The sequence below is a fragment of the Tinamus guttatus genome, unplaced genomic scaffold (genome assembly GCF_059628265.1).
Source record: "Tinamus guttatus ecotype Peru unplaced genomic scaffold, ASM5962826v1 Tinamus_guttatus_pri_ptg000249l, whole genome shotgun sequence".
In the NCBI taxonomy this organism is placed as follows: domain Eukaryota; kingdom Metazoa; phylum Chordata; class Aves; order Tinamiformes; family Tinamidae; genus Tinamus; species Tinamus guttatus.
This window is the reverse complement of record NW_028288783.1, coordinates 2,545,575-2,566,521: the sequence shown is the minus strand read 5'-3', so window position 1 is coordinate 2,566,521 and position 20,947 is coordinate 2,545,575. Positions and strand designations below refer to the sequence as shown.

Sequence of the window (20,947 nt, the reverse complement as noted above, 5' to 3'; positions counted from 1 at the left end):
GAAACACAAGGGAAAAAAAAAAGACGACACACAAGAAAAGCTGTCAGTAAAAATTTGCATTCTTCCTTTTCTGGAGCCAATTTGTTATTTTTTTTCTTTTCCCTGCTTTTGGCTCTTCCTAATGTGTTTTGGAGCCAGCAACGGCTCCAGTTTGCCTAGCTCTGTTAACCTTCTCCATATGTTTGTTGTCTTTGATGTGAGTTATCTGCGAGGGGGCTGAGCACTTACAGAAAGGAGCGTTGGGAAGGCAGCATGAAGGGCCTCTACACGAGGCTCCCCTAGCAGCCCTGCACTCTTTCAGGAGAGCATCCCAGACCTCAGCAGCTCTGCTCCAGCTCCAGCCCTGGCCTGGGAGACAAGAGACTTCCAGTGTCTCTTGTGTGAGACAAATGGGAGCGAGACTGCAGCCCTGCCAGTGTGTGGGGAGTGTTTGAACGCGGGTGCTCCTGGCTTTGATCAAATAAAAAGTTCACATAGTTTCTACTTTAGAAATAGATGCGTTTAACTCAAATACACTGCTGGAGTGAGACAAATCAGATGCAAGGATCAGGAGAGTCTGTCTTTCCTTCTCCCTGTGCAATAAAGATATTGTAGGCAAGGTTACTGTAAGTAAAGCCTATATATACGACTTTTACCCCAGCACAAGGCTTTACCTACCACTATGGCTTGAGACTACTCATCTTTGTGTCCTTCCTCCATGCCAAAACAGCCACAGAATTAGGCGTCTAAATACCCATTTATGTACAACAACAAAAAAAGTCATGCAGAAATGGAAGATGTTGCTCAAGAATGAGGTGGGATACAGATCAAAACTATTCACCCATGGAAAAGACTCAGCTCTCGTGTGGATCCAGGGCATCTCATCCTCTTCAGTGAGCACCAAGTAGGGAAAAGAAGGAAAACAAGGTAACTTAGGAGAGAACTCAGAGAGATGAAGAAATAGCAAGGCAGGATGTGACTCACACCTCCTCCACCTCCCAGGTGAGCAGGCAGAAAAGATGCTGCTGCCAAAGGCGTCATTACTGTTTCCAGGCAGTTCTTTCCTTACAGATATCTACTCTGTTTATGCAAGGGAAGCCCACTGGAACTTGCTTTGACAAGGAGCCAAGAGGAAGTGAAAGCCATCGCCACGAGACAGCTAATGCGGAGGTGAGTGGCACCTGAGCACGTGGCCTGGCTTTCCTGAAGATCACTCAGGTGTGACCCAGGCCTTGCTTGTGAGGACGGAGATCCCTGTGCTCTGCTGCCCTGCCTCTCCAACAGGTTGTCCAAGAAGGGAACCCTGCAAGAAGCTTCTTGTGGAAAATTTCCGATTGATTCTTCTTGGGGTTTAGGAGTGGATAGGAGAACACTGGCTCTGGCGTTAGACTAGGATGCTTTAACAGAGTGCAGGAGCAAGCCTGCTTAGAGCCTGGTCTTGCAGCCTGTCTGCAGGAGAGCGGCATAACACTGCTGTTTTGAAAGAGAGGTCACAGAACTTCCTTCACTCTGACTCTTTTTTGTAAGGAAACTGGATCATTTGAGAAAAAGAAAGCATCTCACTTCAATGAAAGCAGGTTTGATAGCCCCCTAATCTTTAGGTATGTCATTCAAACAAATCATAAATCTGTTTTTTTTTTCCTTCAAGTTCTTTAAAGCATCAAAACCTTGGCACTGAAAGGGTCTCCATCCTTTTCCTAAGAACATATCCTACTAATCTATGCTTCACTTCCCACTTTGCAAACTGTTACAGCTCATAACCTCTTCAGCTTCTTCACTGTTGGAAGAATTCAGACTGCTGAGGATCTGTCCTGCAAGATACTGAGTGCTCTGGAGAGATGCTGAGTATTTGTGACTATTGCTGAGGTCAGGGAGATCTGAAGCTATTTTGTATCTTTGATAATATTGTACAGTACATAAGGTTAGACCGCCACTCTAGCACAGTTAACAGGTTTTGTTATTTATCTCCCTCCTCTGCTGTTTTCCCCCTACCCAGGGGGAAACTTGCATTAAACTTGTGTGAAGGGAGCGCTCTCTGTTCACAAAGCAGAGACCATAACGAGCTGATTGCTACTTGTGCATTTCTTACCAATCTAGACAGCGCTCTGGAGCCAGCATAAATAATGCCCACAAAAAGCGCCGAAGCAGGAAGCCACGACAGGATGTCAGACCTGTGGAAACAATTAAAATCCCATTACTTCACCACGCTCTGTTTGCATGTAGCGAACATCACCTACTGACAAGGAACACAACTACATGTACATACATACATCTCTTTCAAAGGTGTGCACATTAAATTCCATGTCTAATTGTTCAATATTCCTCCCACTTACTAAAGAAGTTTCTGAGACAGAAATGAACCATCTAATCACAGGTATGAACTAGCAAAAATATTTTCTCTCTCACTTCTCTCCCTCAAAAGTTGTTTCACACTTCCATAGCAATTACTGCTTTTAAAAGAGAGATTTTATTTCAGATGATTTCCTTGATGTGAAAGGAAGAAAACCTGACAAACAAAGGCACGAAATGGTGCACTTGCACAGAGAACATGTATTTGCACTATGCACAAATACACTTGTCCACCCACATGTTTATATATCAGCCAGATGTACTGAGAGATTCTTCCTGAAGATCAGGTTGTCTCTGTGGGAGCCCGTCTCCTCAGATTTCTAAATGATACTCCTTGGACTAAGCCAAACTCCTAGAGGCAGTTTGACAACCATCGAGGAATGAAGTCATCACAGGTTGATGTGATTTTTGTTTAAGAGTTATCTCTTGCAGCCATGTTTCAGTTTTGAGATTGGGCTTCAAGATTTACACTATTCCGTTGTTGATCTCAGTATTTAGGAGGTAAAGGGGGGATCAGGTAGATTGCAGACTTCAGAGGGAGCAATGCAAGATCCTGAGCAGGTCAGGAAAACAACATTAAAGTCTGTTCCAAAGGCTGAAGGCACCGGGTACCCCCACTAACTCTTCCCAAGCTTTGAACTACAGTCGGGAGCATTAGCAAATAATTCTGGTTCTTAGAACAAAACAAAATTGTTTGCAGATCCTTAATTTGGATCACCTTTCCAACTAACAATCAAAATGCATTTGTATGTACTATGGTATCACATTACAGAGAAAACAGGAGGAACAGACCACTAAAGAGAAAATTAGAATAGTGTGAATAAAAGAATAAATAAATAAATAACAGGGTCTAAGATTTATATAAACATAAGACAAGGGAAAAAGCCTAAACAGCACTTTCTTTTCTCTTTATGGTTTCCTAAAACTGTTGGTCAAAGCTCCGAGTAGCAAAAAAAAAAAAAAATAGTAACACCCCCTCCCCCTCAATCCCTACTGGAATTGGAATAAGTTGGAGAAGAGAAGCATGGGGCAAGGCGGGGGGAAGGGAACACGAGATGGATGGCTAAGCCATAAAAACATCATCTTCTCATGCTCTACACCAATCAGTTCCAGGAATCCCAAACATGACTCCATCTTCAACGCAGTAACGCAAAGTGCAATGGAAAAGGACTTTCCCATGACATAAAAGCAGATTTTTATGCTGCCAAGGAAGAATTTCTAGACTGGGAGAAGAACGCACGAGCGTTTGATACAACTCCTCAGCACTTGCGACCTGTCCTATACAGAACTAGTCAATAGTTCCTTATGTTGGCAATTGAGGGGTGCCCGTGCAAAGCAGGCAAGCCCAGGGACCGCACAGAACCGCCTGGCTTCTCACGGCAGGGCCACGTTCAAACCTCACTGAAGTCAATGCGCAGTCTCCCCCTGCAAGTGTACCTGTAAATACTTAATACTTTGCTAAATTACAACCAAAAGACAAGAATGAAACCTGGCAATTTAATTTCGTACGTAGCTAATATGGAACACTCCTGCTACAGAAGGCTGCTGAAAAAGCTTCAAAAAAACTTAACTGTCAGTTTGCCTAGATTATACCGACATCTAGTGGCCTGAAGTCACGAGATTCAAAACAAAGTACTTTTTTCATCTAAATATTTCTTAAATAAAGAACATCTTCCATAACACAGAATGGTTCTTGCCCAATATTTTCTGTAAGGCATTTCAGCTTTTGGGGGAGGAAAAAAAAAAAAAAAAGACTTTGCTATCTTGCTTTAGGATTTTTCATAAAAATGCTTTCCAAGGTGAAAAGGAAAAAAAAATCAGCCTCAAAAAAGCAAAAATAGTTTCTCAACAAGCAATGAAACCTGAATTAAAAAGGACATTAGTGATAGCTGTATTCCTTTGTCCTACAGCTGTACCATGAGGACAAATTATGCATGAATAATAAAAACTTCATAAGAATATACCTCACTTACTGGCACTAAAGCAAGATTTGGTATCTTAATTCTGCTTCTATTTATGTACATGACAGTTTTTACTCCAACAGCCCCATTTTATCTATATGGCACTTAAGAGATAGGAGAATAAATTCTGTTTCTGTTTATAATTTCATTTGAAATCCAAGTGTGAGGCACAAATATGCACACACAGAAAAAACAAATTTGGCCTGTTTCTTTACACACACGTGCAGGCACAAAAGACTTTATTTTAAATGAGAAACTTCAGTTTTGCAAATCAACTGTTTAATCCCAAACTGAAAAATCCATCAGCTGTCAGCAGCTAATACAGAATCACAGGAAAAAAAAATACATTAGAAAAGAACCCTGGCAGTCATCTAGGCCCCAGCCTCAAAGTTAGGTCACGCTGCTCAGGGCATAATCCGGTCAGGAGCCCAGTTTTGAGCATCTGCAGGCGTGAAGACACTTTGCAAGACAAAAAGGAAATACCACATGCCATGGAGTGGGCTGGATCTGTATGCCTTCCTTCACCTAACATTGCTGAGGTGTCTCTTATGATACCATAACTCAGGATGGGGATGTTTATAGTAGACAAATGCCTTGCAAGTTATCCCTACAATCCTTATCCTTAGTCTTCACTGATGGCAAAACTTTTTTTTTTTCATCACCATGCTAAGGTTAAATTTAATCCACTTTATATTAATAAGTTTTTCTGAACACTAGACTATAACCCAGGATCTATCATGCACTTGCAAGGCCAAATACATAGACACAACCCTGCACATAACCTTATGTTTTAGCAAGCTACTCTCTTCCATAGCCGAGTCCTTATTCCACAAGCCAGCTGCAGAAAGGTAATATTGGTAGATACTGAAAGCTCCCACCGTACCTTGAAGACAAGCTTATCTCCACCCACCCCAGCTTCCAGGAGGCATGAAGCAGGAGTCCGCCAACTAACGTCTGCCATCTGAAAAAGACAGGTGGTAAAGTATTTCCAAATACTAGAAAAGGGAAATAACTGTGATAACGTGAGAGCACAATGCAAGTGCATGCCATTGAATGTGTATTTTTTGCTTCTTGATTTACCATGCACGTACTTCACATACGCTCCTTAAAACCTTTCCCCATACAGTAAGCCTAGTCCAAGAGAATTTTTATACATACATGAGAGAACTGAAGAAAGCATTCAGTGCAGACTTAATAGACTTGAATGCACTCAAGGAAAACGGGGATTTCCTAGGGAATTATTCTTGGGGTATATCACAGTCCTGAGGCTGGAAGGCAGGCAAAAAAAACATATAAGCCATGCTAAGCAGTAGTATAGAGTTTCAGCCTTACACGGTGTGTGTGGATCTTACTCACACCAAAAGAACAAATGGTTGTAAGAGTCCACATGGAATCCTAAAGGTCTCAGATTAGTAACAGCACTGACAGTATATAGGGATAGTTGGCCAAATATTGCATTTTTCTATATAGTCATTAAGATATGCTTGCGACTTACCATGTAGAGATACAACAAATAGGCTAAACACGAAAATAAGCAAGGGTGTATAACCTAGCTTACCTTCACCTAAAAATTAGTTTGTTTTTCATTAGCACAGTGAAAGACAATGCACCACACCTGATGTTAACTTTACATTCCATTTCCAAAGACAGGCTGTATTGTAATTGCCACTTTTCAACACTAAAGCATAAGACTTACAGAAAATCCAGAAGTTACGAAGAATCTATATCTCTTGAATACATTACCAGCATGATATTTCAAAAATCAACCCAGACAACTAATATTTTACTAAGTTTTCGTAATAAAGTATGTTCTCTAGACATCAAAAGCCAGTAACGTCATGAAATGATGCACTAGCAGAGAAGAGCAATATAGCTACTGATGAGAGTCATTTTTCAAATAAATGTATTTTTTAAATTGTACTTACCCTTGAAAAAGGGTAGGGTAGGTAAATTTCAGGACAGACAGGACATACTGGAAAACAAATACCAAATTAATGCACATCAAACATCCATGGTGTTAAAACATCAACAATCATGAAGGAATGAAATACAAGAAGTTCCTACCAAAATAAAGGAAGTAGAATTAAAAAAAAATATATCAAGAGACGAGACATTCTGAAAACTTTCAGAAATTTGTCTTCCCGTGTCAGAACTGCTGGATACTGCCCCTGTCACTGTGCAAGGTAGGTGGCACTCAAGTACATGACATATGGACACACTGAATGACGAGGACAGGGCTACCTGCTAAATTGCTCTCTCGATCGCTGAGCATAATCCATACTTTGCTCTGAGCAAGTGGAAAAGTTTTTACAGCAACAAATACAAGCTTTTGTCAACCAAAACTGCATCAGATAGGAGAGGCAATCTTTGGCAGGATCAAGACCTGAGAATTTTAACAGAACCATCTCCTGATAGCTATTTCATTTCACAAACCTAACAGTCCGTCAGCACAGTGTGTCATGTAAAATATCAGCAGTGTCTATAAAGCCCTGTGGAGGGGCTATGCTCTGTAGAGGTAGCCTGTGCCTTTGCTTCAGGGTGCTGTGACAGGGTCTGTGTTTATAGATGCTAGGGTCCTTTCTCACTTGTGTACACATATACTTATACATCCACACATGCAAATACGAGGGAGGAATATGTTTTACCTATCATAACAAGGTCTAACAACTTCCTGTGCTGAAGTATAGGAACAGTGCTCCTAAAAAGGAGGACGACGCCTGGGACTTCCCTGGAGGAAAAAGGAAGTACCCTGCCATTCCTGCTAGGAGCAGGCAGATGTCAAAGGCAGCAGGAGAAGCTGCTGGCTTTCAGCAAGGAAACGGAGCTGAGCACCTTGCAAGGTCTGGTTTTCAGATGCCAGCATACATGGAGACAAGGCATGTTGATTCATAAGCACTCCTAGTGCGTGCACTTGTCAACGGCATTTGGGTTTTAAATTAGGATGATGTATTTGTGCATGTCTGTTTCCCACATGCACTTACACACCAGCTGGGACAACCATAAAGTTGATACTCTGCTTATTTTGTAACACTAAAACATACATTCCAGTTTTAAAGGGGGTTGAAAAGGAGGGCCCTATGTCAAGTCTTTCCAACCTCCTTTCAAGTTCAGTTAGACTAAGTGTCTTCTCCAACTCATGATACAATTTGACAGCTCTTCTACTCTCTTTCTGTTATGAATCACTTCTAACAGTCTGACAAACAAAGTGTATTATTTCTTCTTGTGAACTTTGCTTTATTTCTGGACATAAATCAGTAGCCCGCACACACAAGAAATTTCACTCATCTCCAGGGGGGGCGAGGGGAAACTATATTCCTCTTTCTCAGGAATTCCATACCCTGCTTGCTTCAAAAACATCTTTCCAAAATCTGCATCACGAACACATGCTCTGATATATGACAGGAAAAAACAGCTACTATATCAGATCTTTAGTTTACAGCAAGACATCTCAAAAGTAACCCTTAAAACTCATCAATAAAACTCATTGGTTTTATTTATGACTATTTCCACTGCAAGTGCCGCTCTTACCAACGCCAACAACTCCCTGGAAAATTGGCAAGAGAACAACAACAAAAACCGCACACACTCAGGCCCTCTGGGAAAATATTCACACAACTTAAGTTAAGGTTTTGGCTGCTCCCTTGAGTGCTGATGTCTCTCCACTGACTGCAAGAGGAATCGCACTCTTGACTGACAATCGAGTCAGAGGTCTATCTAACCTGGACATTAAAAACCATTAATTTGCCCATATAGTGGGAAAAAAACCCCTAGCTCCAACTACTTTTGTCAGCTTTGCCTTCAGCTTCTACCTAGGTTTTTCAGCAACACCATCCTGCAATTAGATTGCACCGTGGAAAATATTTCTTGTTGTTAATTTAGAGGCTAAACTGCCGCACAGAGCAGTGTAGGTTAGTATTTCTTTAGCTACTACTTTAACACCTTGAACATTTAAGATTTTTCCCTTGGCTAGGTTCCAGGTTAAGAGAATTTCTTCAGTGAATTCTTCACAGTTCTGAAATAGCAACTGATGGTTAATGATGAAAACAAATCCTGCACTTTGGCAGTCAGGCCCCTGTGTGTGTGTGTGTGTGTGTGTGTGTGTGTGTGTGTGTGTGTGTGCACAGGGGCCGGCTGGAATACGAAAGGTCTCTAATGCCTCTGTCTCAATGCTTGCTGGATACCTAATGGATACATTCAACACCACTGATATTTTCGGGCTGGTATCATTCCTGGCTTTGTAACTGAGATGTTATTCATTTGAACGCTAAGAGACCAGACTTTGCATTTCCATGCATGCTGGCCTTAGCATTTTTACAGCACAGAAATGCAAAGACCTCGCACATTCAGAAAAGCAGCCGGTGGAAACAGCAGCTACCCCGCACACGGGGCTTGGCCAGGGGGTTCCGGCCGGACTGCCCGGCAGGCCCTTCCCAAGCGGCACAGAGCTCCTGCTCCTGCTCCTGCTCCCGCTCCCGTTCCCGCTGCGGCCTCCTCGCTCCCATCTCGCCGCGCCAGGCGCGGGCGGCAGCCGCTCCCGGGCACCGCGACTCACCGAGAGGCACTGCCGAGCAAATCCCGAACACAGCCTGCTCATCTGCTGTTCTGAGATTCCTCTGAATCTTTGAGGGGGCCTCAAATACGCCAAGTCTCCGTTATTTATTATGATTTTTTTTTTCCAGCAGAAACAAGGCGGTTAAAAAAACCCTCCCGGGGAGGCAGGAAGGAGCCTGGACGCCCCGCCACCAGCTCTGCTACAAGAGAAGTCGCATAAGCCTTGTGGTGACAAGCGAAGGTCCTGCTACCCCAGGCTTTCCTCTAGCCCCTCCAAAAATGAAATTATGTATGTTTTATATTAATATGTATACATATACACACATATATACACATGTATATATAAACGTGTCCCCGCCCCGGAGCGACCCTCCCGCCCTCGCCCTGCGGCTCCGGGGGCCGCAGCGGCGGGACGGGACGGCCCGGGCCGTAGCGGGGGCACCCGCCGTTGCCCTCCCGCCCTCACCTTGTTGGTGAAGCAGGCGGCCACGTAGAAGAGGCAGAAGGCGAGGCCGCCCGCCGGCCGCTTTAAGAACATGTCCCGCCGCCGCCGCGGCGCTGGCGGCCGCCATCCCAGCGCCGCGTGGCGGCGCCGCGGAGCCAATGGGCAGCGCGCGGCGCCCGCGCCTTAAAGCGGCGATGCGGGCAGCTCGCGCTCTGGTGGGGCCATGCAGCGCGCGCGGCCGCGGGGCTCCGGCCCCGCTCAGAGCCGGCCGCCGCCGAGGAAAGAAACTTCTGGAAAGGGCTCACGGCAAAGACTCACTCCAAAATAAAGTGTCCACCTGGCAAGGGCACACCAGAGTATCTCGTTTAATATCCATGCGCCACTTTAAATTCTATTCATTAGACAAGCCTTTTATCGTAAACTTGGATTCATCTATTTTGCATACCTTGCACGTGAGGAATACACATCTTTTCTGACACCTCTGGGTTCCTGGAGAGGCAATACCTGGATATAATAGCCTCTATTCCCAGTAGCTGACAAGATAGCAGATACTTTCAGATAAAAATACCCCATCTATCAGCCCACCTTTCTGCCTATATATAGCCTTGGAGTTGAAGCTGAATGGGGATCCAGTGTGATTTGCTCTGAAAATACCTTCAAAGTCGTTTATGAGATACAAAGTACACCTTCTTTATGAAGGAAAAAGCATGTCAAAGGCAGAGTTGAACTTTGTATTCTTGTTGGAGACTTGGAACTTGCACTTCCTCCAAAGTTGTCTCCCTTGAATAATTCTCTGCTGTCCTTGGATGACTGAAAATAAGTGACACAATCATCAAGAGAAATCAGTTTTAGTAATTAGGAGATGTATAATAAGACATTCGCTGTTTAAAGAAAAACAAACAAACAAAAACTGCTTTTGTTGGCCTGTATTTAACCCTGGCATTTGAAAAACACTAAGTGAGGCATTTAAGACTCTTCCTCTACTTTGCAAGGTAACTTTACAGTTCTCTAAATCTCCAAGTCATTTTCCAGTAAAAATAGGAGAAAGGGCTTCTTACTGCTATGTTAAAAAAAAGAGTAATTTGAAAGTGTTTTATAGATGAGTTAAGAAATATTTTGCTCCTTTTGTCTTTTTGTCCTTTGTAATATCTGAACACTGTATGTTCAACAAGTTTTTTTTAAAAAAAAAGCCTGTGTAAATATAATCACCAAAAGGTAGACATTCAGGTGAGAAATTCCAGAGTGTTCTCTGCCTTGAGCGGCTCAAGAAATTTAACCAAAAGTGATTTCACAAACTGCAGCTTTCATTGCTTAGGTAACACCTTTTGCAATACTTGTTTTGCAAGCCTCCCTGGAACAGGAAAAAACCTAAAACACTGAGAAACCCAGTGTGAATAGCTGTGTTTCACAGCAGCTCTTATGCACATCAGTGAAACCATCTGGCTGCGATCGCCGGGCGTTTTTGCCAGGCGGGACATGGGCAAGGTGCTGCCTGTGTTGCCACCCTTTTCACTTTGCTCTGGTAGTATGAGGTATTCAAGGGTTTTCTCTGCACCCGTACGTGCTATTTGGGGATGACAAAACAGAACAGCTTAAGCAGGGAAATGGCGAGCGTAGCCTGAGCTAGGGACTCCATCCAGGCTGCTGTGTAATCCTGCCCGAGCTGCTCCCATAGCCTCTGAGAACGATCAGCGTCCAGGGCAGCCCAACAGTGCTCAGGGGGCTGCGCCAAGGCAAAAGGAAGCATTTCAGCCCACGAGACCGTGTCATCCAATGTAACACATGAGGAGGCAGCCCAAAGCAGAGATCCAACGGATTTCTGCTGCAAACGGTGCGGTGCGGCCAGGCCGGAGAGGACACCTGCACCCCACGGAAACAGCCGCAGGAGCAGCGAGGTCCATCACAAGCAGCACCGCTGCTCCGCGGAGCACGCGTAATTCTCTGAATATCTGCAAAAGTGCCAAGCGTGTCCGTTGCAGGCAAAACTATATACTTGGCCTTCTGCTACAGATTCAGCTTAGAAGGCTCTAACTGTGTCAAGAAAAATAAGGAAAGTCAATAAGCATCTACAAAGACTAATGTAACCACATGATCAAAGTACTTTTGACTTGCTATTCTAGTGAAATACCATTTTCATACACCTTTTCATTCAGAATGGCATATATATAGCTCTATCTGCTCTTCTTGCAGCATTTTCTAGCAAAAGTGGGAGGCTTGTTCTCAGCCAAAAGCAATGTATTTGCCTATGGCAAAAAGCACAAAGACAAGTTTGAATTACTGTGGATCACTTGGATTAAGAATGAAGATAGGGATTTCTGTAAATTACTGCTCTGCATGATGTGTTCAGTAACTGCAAAACAGCTTTGGAAGTATTTTGGGGATAAAGGCAAGTTTTATTCCATCTGTTTTTTTAACTGTAGGAGTTAATAGAGGTGAATGTGCGGCAAATTACGTTATAGGAAACTTCCTCTTAATGCAACTAAGCTGATCCATTCATATAAGGAATCATGGGATCAAGGCCTCAATCTGAACATCTTTTTTTTTTTTTTTTCCCCCGGGACTTGCTTTGAATCCTATGTAAAACTGAAGAACACGAAATAAAAAAAAAAAAAAAGAGCCATTCCCGAAAATCAAAAACAGAATGAAAAGGCAAAAGAACATTAACTCTTAGTTAATGTCAAGGGAAAAAGAAAGGGGGGGGGGGGGATTAAAGAGTTTCCCCCTCCGCGCTGTTCCAGCCGCGCAGGAGCAACGGGAGGGAGGAGGAGCAGGAGCAGGAGGAAGGGGGCGGGAACGGCTCCGCCAGGCGCCGCCCGCCGCCATCACCGGAAGGGCGGGCGGCGGGGGGGCCCCGGAAGGGCCCGGTGCCCCGAGCGACGCTGCCCTGCGCGGGCCCGGTTCGCCCCGGTGCCGCCGCTGCCGCCGCCCCGATGGACCCGGTGGGAGTCGCCGCCGCCCCCGCTCGCGCCGAGGCCGGGCCGGGCCCCGCATGGCCCAGCAAGGTGAGCGGGGGGTGGGCGGGGCGGACAAATTAAAAATGCATATATATATGTATCGTTATTGTTTTGTTTAACGTGTCCCGCAGTGTCCGTGGGGAGCGCCGAAGGCCGCGCCGATGTCGTGCTCCCTCGCGGATGTGATGAGCGAGCAGCTGGCCAAAGAGCTGCAGCTGGAAGAAGAAAGTGCCGCCTTCCCCGAAGCGGCTGCGTAAGTGCGGGTCCCGGGCCTGTGTGCAGCCCGCAGCTGAAGGCTGAGGGCTGCTCAAGTGCTCCCTGATGCGCTCTGCTCTCAGCGCCTCTTTCCTGCCGCTCTTCAGGGCCTTGGGTTCTTTAAGTGAATCTGTAAGCTCTGCTTTGGGGAAACATTGACAAAAATGCGTTTTTTTTTAATTTTTTTTTTATTTTTATTTTTTTTATTTATTTTTTATTTTTGGAGGCTCCTAGTGGTAGTGTGCTCGTTTATTTTGCAAACTGCCCGTCTGTTGTTGTAGTGGTATAACACTATAGATAAAGTGGTGTTCGTGTTTAAATTACTGTTCTGAGCTAAGTTTTTCTTTCAATTTCTTTTGCATTACACAGTGTTGCTGAAGGACCATTTATTACAGGAGAAAACATTGATACATCTAGTGACCTCATGCTAGCTCAGATGCTGCAGATGGAATTTGACAGGGAATATGACGCACAGCTTCGGCGGGAGGAGAAAAAGTTCAATGGAGATAGCAAAGGTACTCTTATAAAGGCGTGTCTTTGCTTTGGAGGCATTTTATGGCATTAGGTTTAAGCTGACAGAGCTATGAGGAAGCACTGAATCCCTGATAAATGCAAGCATGTATTGTTTTGTTGTTGTTTTTTTTGTTCAAGTTTCCATATCCTTTGAAAACTATCGGAAGGTGCATCCCTTTGACAGTGACAGCTCAGAGGATGAGGTTGATTGGCAAGATACCCGTCATGATCCCTATAGAGCAGGTATGTGGTAATCCTAAACAATACGGAAATGTCCTGTTACATATTTAACCTAAGAAAATGCCATACTTGGGTATCCTGACTGTGAGGAGACTGATGGTAAAGAGAACAGGTCACCTGGCTGTAAGGTGCAGTGCAGGAAGTTAGCCTGGTAACTTCAGATTTCTTCTTGTGTTCTGGCTTCAGTGAATGAATCTGAACTAATAATTATCATATATGAGCTGTATGGTGGGGTATGTATGTTTGCTACTGTATCCAGCTAGAGTCTGTATCGGGCATCTGCACATCATATGGAATATTACAGCTGTAAGGAGCCAAAAATTGACACCCCAGAGAAGGCAGAGTAGTCATGGTGTAGAGAAAGAAGTTGACACCTTTAGGATAAGAGAAGATAACGGTGTTAAGATCACACAACTGAAGTAGTCTTTTTTTAATAAATAGTAACTCTACTTTTTTTTGAACCTTAGTTACATTCACTTAAATACAAATTTTGAGTTAGTTTTTCGCTACTGGCAGATAAACCTACTACAACTCCAAAGAAGGGCTTCATAGGAAAGGGAAAGGACATTACTACTAAGCACGATGAAGTAGTATGTGGAAGAAAGAACACTGCTCGCATGGAAAATGTAAGTGAAAACTTCAGAGAATTTGTTGTGTGTATTTGTGTATTATTTACATAGAAATATATCTTACAAAAATGCTTGGGATGCTGTAATTCAGCTAAAGAATTAGTGTTGGTGCTACTGTTTATTGCTTTTTTGGGGGGGGAGGGGCGGGAGATTTTGTTTGTTTGTTTTTCCTTATGAAATGAAGGCAATATTATGCTTGGATTAGTAGGAATTTGGGTTGTGCATTTTCTGTTGTTTAGTATGTTGTCAATTGTTAACTGTTGTTAAGTATAATGTTAAATTTGTCAAGCTAATGAAAATACTCAAGAGCTTGCACAAAACTGTTCTGAGTAAAGAAAAGTTACCAGCAAGCTTGGTACTTACTCAAGTAACGCATCAAGATTGTTCTTGCAAACCCCAGCCATCATGCAATCTAAATGTTTTGAATTTGTTTTACATGCTCACCTAAGCAACTTATTTTGACAGTTGTTTGATATACAGTTTTTCAATCTATTTATCCATCCTTTAAATTTGCCTTAATTTAATAGGTACAGCTGCAGGTGGTATTTTTACATTTATTTATTTGAAGGAGAATTTTGAGTTCTGAATTTAGAGAAATGTATCTTTAACCTCTGTGAAATCCACTTTGTGGAACACTGTCATTCAGGTCACCTACCTTATGTTTTTGCAGAACAGAGTAATCAACTTCTACCTATGCATTTTTTATGGGGGAGAGGGAAGGAGGGAAGGGGTGCCTGCTAGTAATAGTGCTTAAAATCCTGTTGTATCTGTTTGCAGTTTGCACCGGAATTCCAGGTCGGCGATGGAATTGGGATGGATTTAAAGCTGTCCAACCAAGTGTTCAATGCCTTAAAGCAGCACGCGTACTCTGAGGAGCGTCGAAGCGCCCGGCTCCATGAAAAGAAGGAGCACTCCACTGCTGTATGTTTCTAATTGCTTATTATGTCCTTTATTTTGTGTGACAACTGAAGACTGGTCTGGTAGTCCTGACAGGAAGATGAAGTGACCAGTTGAATGCCACATCTGAAGTATATAAATGCTCTGAAACAATCCTTCTGCTTTACCTTAATGACCTTAATGAACTGAATATTCGTTTCGCATTTGTAGGAGAAAGCAGTGGATCCTAAGACACGTTTGCTTCTGTACAAGATGGTCAATTCTGGGATGCTGGAGACCATTACAGGCTGCATCAGCACGGGAAAAGAATCTGTTGTTTTTCATGCGTACGGAGGAAAGTAGGTACACTATTTGTTACCAATATGAGTCTTAACTGGCTACATATATATACACATATATATAGGATATTAAAAGGGGAAACCACAGAGAATACTCTAAACATTCTGCCTTTTTTAATGTCTTTCCTGAAATTTGACATTTTATTAATGTACACGGTGATTTTTTTTTTTTTTTCAGAATATGTTACTATTTTCTTCCCTGGAAGATATTTAATGAAAGGGGACAAATCCACTGCTGTAGAGAACCTTTTCTATATATACAAATCTCTTAAGCTTTTGGGAACTCTTTTGAGTGGCCTGTCTCAAGCCTAGGGAGCTGTCACAATGATCTCTGCTCACCTGAAGATGTCTTTCCATACAAATCACTGCTTTAATAGCTCCCACTTCTACCTGTGCAGTTCAGTGGAGGTGTTTTGTTTGTTTGTTTTTTGGTGTTTTTTTTTTGCTTTTAGAGTAGCTCAAGAATAGCATTGGCATGCTGTTCCCTTTGGAAGTTGTGTCAGACTCCAGACTACGTAGAAATTGTGATTTACACCCTTTTTTAAAATACATGCATACTAATTAAATTCAGTGCAGATAATCTGTTTAGGAATGTGAGAGAGCATAGTAGGAGTGTGAGAGAGTAGTAGGAATAAGATCTATATTTTTCTCGATCATATTTGAATGATTTTCAAGAGGATTCCACTGACTTATAACTCAACTGGCAGCATCTTTTGTGATGCTTAGCAAAAAGCAGTGTGACTAGGGTTGTCATTCTAGTGCAATAATTTACTTCATTCGTGATGAACCTGAAATAATTATGTACATCCACAGAACTGGTGTTAGCTGTGATTCCTAAGTAAATTATCTAATAACTATTTGGTAAACCGCATATAATCAAAATTCCAAAAATCAAATGTTCAAGTTCTAAACATAATCATAGAACTCTTACACATTTAACTTGAATCGGCTTTCATACTTAGTACAAAATGAGAGCTTTTCTTCTCCTACACTTAAAAATCACTGTATCTTGCAATATTACAAGCAAACACAGGGCTTTGCATTAGGGATGTGAGTGAATCATTAACTTTGTTATATGTTTGACTTTTCCCTTCAGAAGTACAAATGAAGAAGATAAAGTTATACCTCCAGAATGTGCTATAAAAGTTTTTAAAACAACTCTTAATGAATTCAAGAACCGTGACAAATATATTAAGGATGACTACAGATTTAAAGACCGCTTCAGTAAATTGAATCCACGTAAGATTATTCGTATGTGGGCTGAGAAGGAAATGCATAACTTGACAAGGTACAAAAACATGCAGTTATCAAACACTATCAGTTTCCTGTTCCCTGTTTATGGGGAACTCCACTCTAGGACTGGGTAGAAGTCTCTCTCTCTCTCTCTCTCTCTCTCTGCTTTTTTTTTTTTTTTTTTTTTTTTTTTTTAGGCTAAATAAACCTAAGAGCTGACACACATGAGTAATGAGTTTAATGAGTAATAAATAACTTGAGATTTGGTAGCTCTTGAGTCCTTGATACTACCTAATTCTAGCTCTAAAGGCAGTTAGTTTTCAGACAGTTTTTTTATGACCACTTTAAGATTCAAATTATTCTATGTGAAATACCAAATAGATCTTTTGACTATTTTTGGTCAAACTGTATAAATGATCAAAGTGTCAAAAGAGTCAACATTTTTTGACTCTTTCGATCAGTTGACTCTCTTGACACTTGGACAAAAATTTGACTCTTTTGATCAAATTGCTCAATGGAACTCTTTATGTCTTAAGATCGCAAAAGAGCAAGCAAGAACTAGAATGTGTATATGTGTATATACATATGCATAAATACAAACATATATTTGTGTGTTATAAAAAAAATACATATTTTAAGTAATGTCTGTTTTCTGTTTACAGAATGCAAAATGCGGGAATTCCTTGTCCTCAAGTGGTTATCCTTAAGAAACATGTCTTGGTTATGTCTTTCATTGGCCAGGATCAAGCCCCAGCTCCTAAGCTAAAGGATGTAAAACTTAGTAGTGAAGATATGAAAAAGGCTTACTATCAGGTTCTTAATGTAAGACTTCTGAGTTTTGTTTTTGTTTTTTGTTGGGTTTTTTTCCCATATGACTTGTATCTCCTCTTAGGCATGTAACCAAAAGGACAAATTGACATCTGTGTACTTTTCAGGTCACTTGCAACAATTTAAAGATACAGAGTCCACAGGATTATTTTACTGCTGTTTAAAGAGTGACTTAGAATAAACAAGAAAGTATGTAAGGAGTGGGAGGAATATGACACTTACTTCCCCTGTGATAAGGATGAGAATGATAGCTATTTTTAGAGAACTGTCTGTCTGTCTAATGCACTTGCACTTATTGGCAGATATAGCACAAGTTTATTAGAGAGATTCTTCTGATTTACCAAGAGTAAGTTGAGTGATTAAAATCTGAAGTCTGCAGGGAGTTTACTTAAAACTGCTATTGCCCATGTGAAGCTTTAGTGGAGCCTTGGAAAAAAAAACGATACAAGGTGGGGTGAGGAAGTGGCCTATTTTGTTACGATCGTGCAGACGATGTTGATGGGAACATACCTGTTTGTTTTCTCCATCGACTTGGTTCCTTGCAGATGATGCAGCAGCTGTACAAAGAGTGCAACTTGGTCCACGCTGACCTGAGTGAATACAACATGCTTTGGCACGAGGGAAAGGTAGTGTATGCTTAGTGTGGGAAGCAAAGGTTGTACCTATTGTGAAACATTAATACAAAGGAGTTGTTATCCCTCCCTGACCATAGGTGTGGCTTATTGATGTCAGTCAGTCTGTGGAGCCAACTCATCCTCATGGGCTTGAGTTTTTGTTCAGAGACTGCAGGAACGTTTCCCAGGTAGGACATCTTCATCTGACAGCTGGCTCTTACACTGAATGTTTTCCAGGGTAAACAGCATCAGTTCAGTTCAAAGCGAATATAAAAATAAACCAATTCAACTTTTTATTTTTAAAATGATCATCACCACCTGTGTATGAGGTCAGTCTTGGAAATTTGTCCATATCGAGTGGTGTTCCACTAAGAGGAATAAACTATGGATGAGTAAAGTAATACTACTAACATTGAATACTTATTTCAATTTTTATCTTCTCTGTGGGTCAACAAACATGAAAACACACTAAAAAGTAATAATTGTAATTTGTGAAAGGAAAAGGAAAGCTAATGTGCACTAACAACACTGCTTAATGTATTCTTTTTATATTGAATAGTTCTTCCAGAAAGGAGGTGTGACAGAAGCACTTAATGAGCGTGAACTCTTCAATGCTGTCTCGAATTTAAATATTACAGCTGACAATGAAGTGGACTTCCAGGCAGAGGTATAACTTTCCTTGTGTTTAACACTTTAATTTGGTGAGCTATCAGCTATTGTAGTTCTTTAACTTTTCGATTTAGTTAGCATGTTTAGTGTTTATAAATCCAGCAACATTCCCCATCTCTTTTTCAAAATCTCAAATTTAAATTTTGGTTATCTAGAAACTTAAACTTACTTCCTCTTGCACTCCAAGGGAGATAATCCAAACAAGAGTCTGAAGATCAAAATAAGCTCTAGAACATGATACTTTCATTGTGCAAAACATTCAAGTGCAACTGTTTTGCTTTCTCTGATAACTATGGCAATGTGTTTGTAATCTTAATTTTACTTGGAATTTCTCCAGTAGTGATGGATGACATCTGACAGGTGTTCAGAGTTGGAGAAAGGGCTTCTCTTGCACGTTGCGGGGTATAGTTGAAGATGAGAAAACATCCTGTCTTACCTGGAACTCATGCATTGGAAGTTATATAGCATGAAGCTATAAAAGGAGTGCTGTTTGTCCTATAAAATCACACACACAAAAAAATGTGTTTCAAGCTGTACTTAAAAAAGCATGTTGCATCTACCTCAAAAGCATATTGCACCGTACGTTTGGCCGAGTCACTGAAACAAATATTTTATACATGGTCAGTCACTTAAGTCTACCTTTCAACAGTATTTGGAAAGGCCCCAGTGCAGGCATGGTATGATTTCAGAATGGCTCTGTGTTTTGGATCCCTAGATCGAAGCACTGGAGAAGATGAACGAAGATCACGTGCAGAAACATGGAAAGAAGGTGTCTATGTTTCCAAGTGATGGGGACCCGCCTAGCTGTGGTGAATAGCACTGCGTGTAGCTGCTAAAGAAGAAACACACGTTTGCTGCTTCTAACTCTGTTGTGGTTAAAGTTGGCTACCACTGTCAAGAGAGAGTGGTGGACTTTGAATGCCAAAATGGAAAACACAGCAAGCATTTGGTGATGCATCAGTGTTTTTGTTTTTTTTTTTTTAAATTAATTTAGCCCACAAGTGAGGCTGGCACTGTGAGAATAGAATGTCGCTGCCTCCGTGGATGTTCACCAGCTGTCCAGTTACGTATGTGACTAATGTAGCCGAGATGGTCATATTTTGCATGATTCGGAGCTTATGTGTGTGTGTTTTTTTTAATCTAGAGTGTCTAAAGTATCCATGGGAGAGCACCCTGGCAGATTCCTTTTTCTCTTTCCTATTGCTCCTGGAAAAGCTAGTTTAAAAAGTGCGTGTAGGCACAATGTCAGTTAAGCCTTTTGTCCTTCTCCCCCGAGAGCAAAATGCAAAGTGAAACTAGGGGCTGCCATCATACGGTGAAAATGATAATTTAACAACAATGTCTTTATATATGCAAAAATCTAGACTTTTTAATTTAAAGTAAATGGGAGTGTGGCACGAACTACCTCTGTGAATGTAATAGGGTATTCTATGAGAAACAGGAATTTGAAACCAACCGGCAGCAGAGGATGCCTGTGGTGATACACCAGGAAATCCTGAGGGCTGTCACCTGGCTGTGGTGTCATTTTTAACACAGAGGTCTTTCTAAGGACTTGGCACAAGCCAAAAGTAATTCTCTCTATTAATTTTGTAGCCCACAGTGACATTCAGAGCAGAGCATCATTCTTTTTCACAGGGAAAGTAGTCCTAGGCTATGAGAACCAAGCCTGATCAGAATTATTAAAAAAAAAAAAACCTTTTTGCGTACAGGTGCACAAATCTCAAAATCATTTGTCTCTTTAATGCTTTTAATCTCCGTGTCAGTGTTTATTTCTGAATGTTTGTGTGTAACACTTTAGTGATTTTATCAAGCTCTAAAAATCTAGCAGAGTTTCTTTCCAACATGTTTAAAGATGAACTAATGTAGCACAATGGTTTGGGATTAAATTCCGATCACCTTCTTTCCAACTTCTTGGTTGCTCTTTCTGCTGCTGCTCTTTATCAAGCAGAATATAGTGGTGCTAGGTGTGACGTTCTCACAGTGTGCTGTGAAAGTAATTATTTTTTCTATTGGAAAACTGATGGCAAAGTAAAAAGATCTTGTGGGGTTTTTTTCTTCTTTTTTGTCTGGTTCTTTATAAAAGCAGTGCATTGGTCATTGTTCTCAACGCAACAAGGTGCTGTCAGGGTGTGACTTCATTGTAACATAAAGAATGATTCGCTATTTTCATAGCTACTTTAAATAACCTTCTGTGCCTTTCCTATCTGGGACACGGGTACTGTTTCATGTTTTTGAATTAGACAGTCATGTTGCCTTTTGCCGCTTACTCTCCTAAATAGAGGAAGTTAAGTACTTTTAAGAGACAAAACTTTTCCTAATGTTTGGCTGAAACAGTTGCCAATACAGCTTAGCACAAGGGAAAGAACAGAAGAATACATACTTGTACAGGTGCTGTGGATTCTTGTTAAATATAATCAAAATCTTCTCAAACTGTCAAGATAATCTTGGTCATATTCTAGCTCTATTTAAAGTTTGAATATTGTTATTGGTTT

The 20,947-nt window shown here is 41.6% G+C and overlaps 2 protein-coding genes across 5 annotated transcripts in view; one reads left to right on the top strand and one right to left on the bottom strand.

The window, feature by feature from the left end:
- SLC35D4 (solute carrier family 35 member D4) overlaps window positions 1–9,418 on the bottom strand; it is a 49,516-nt gene extending 40,098 nt beyond the window's left edge. For all 4 annotated transcript variants that reach the window (XR_015913507.1, XM_088526679.1, XM_088526681.1 and 1 more), the window contains exons 1-4: window positions 9,307–9,418; window positions 6,215–6,261; window positions 5,173–5,250; window positions 2,069–2,150 (exon numbers count right to left, since the gene is read on the bottom strand). Coding sequence is in view for 3 of the 4 variants with exons in the window: in XM_088526679.1 (XP_088382805.1) it covers window positions 2,069–2,150; window positions 5,173–5,250; window positions 6,215–6,261; window positions 9,307–9,378 (279 nt within the window). In the remaining variant the exon portion in view is untranslated. The remainder of the gene's footprint in view (window positions 1–2,068; window positions 2,151–5,172; window positions 5,251–6,214; window positions 6,262–9,306) is intronic.
- A 2,786-nt stretch (window positions 9,419–12,204) lies between these two features.
- Window positions 12,205–19,506, top strand: RIOK3 (RIO kinase 3). Its single transcript, XM_088526675.1, has 13 exons — window positions 12,205–12,287; window positions 12,371–12,492; window positions 12,864–13,009; window positions 13,146–13,250; window positions 13,764–13,873; window positions 14,654–14,797; window positions 14,984–15,111; window positions 16,208–16,399; window positions 17,007–17,166; window positions 17,718–17,798; window positions 17,885–17,974; window positions 18,346–18,453; window positions 19,171–19,506. The coding sequence occupies exons 1-13, from the start codon at window positions 12,216–12,218 to the stop codon at window positions 19,270–19,272; spliced, it is 1,560 nt and encodes a 519-aa protein (XP_088382801.1). The 5' UTR covers window positions 12,205–12,215; the 3' UTR covers window positions 19,273–19,506.
- The last annotated feature ends 1,441 nt before the right edge of the window (window positions 19,507–20,947 follow it).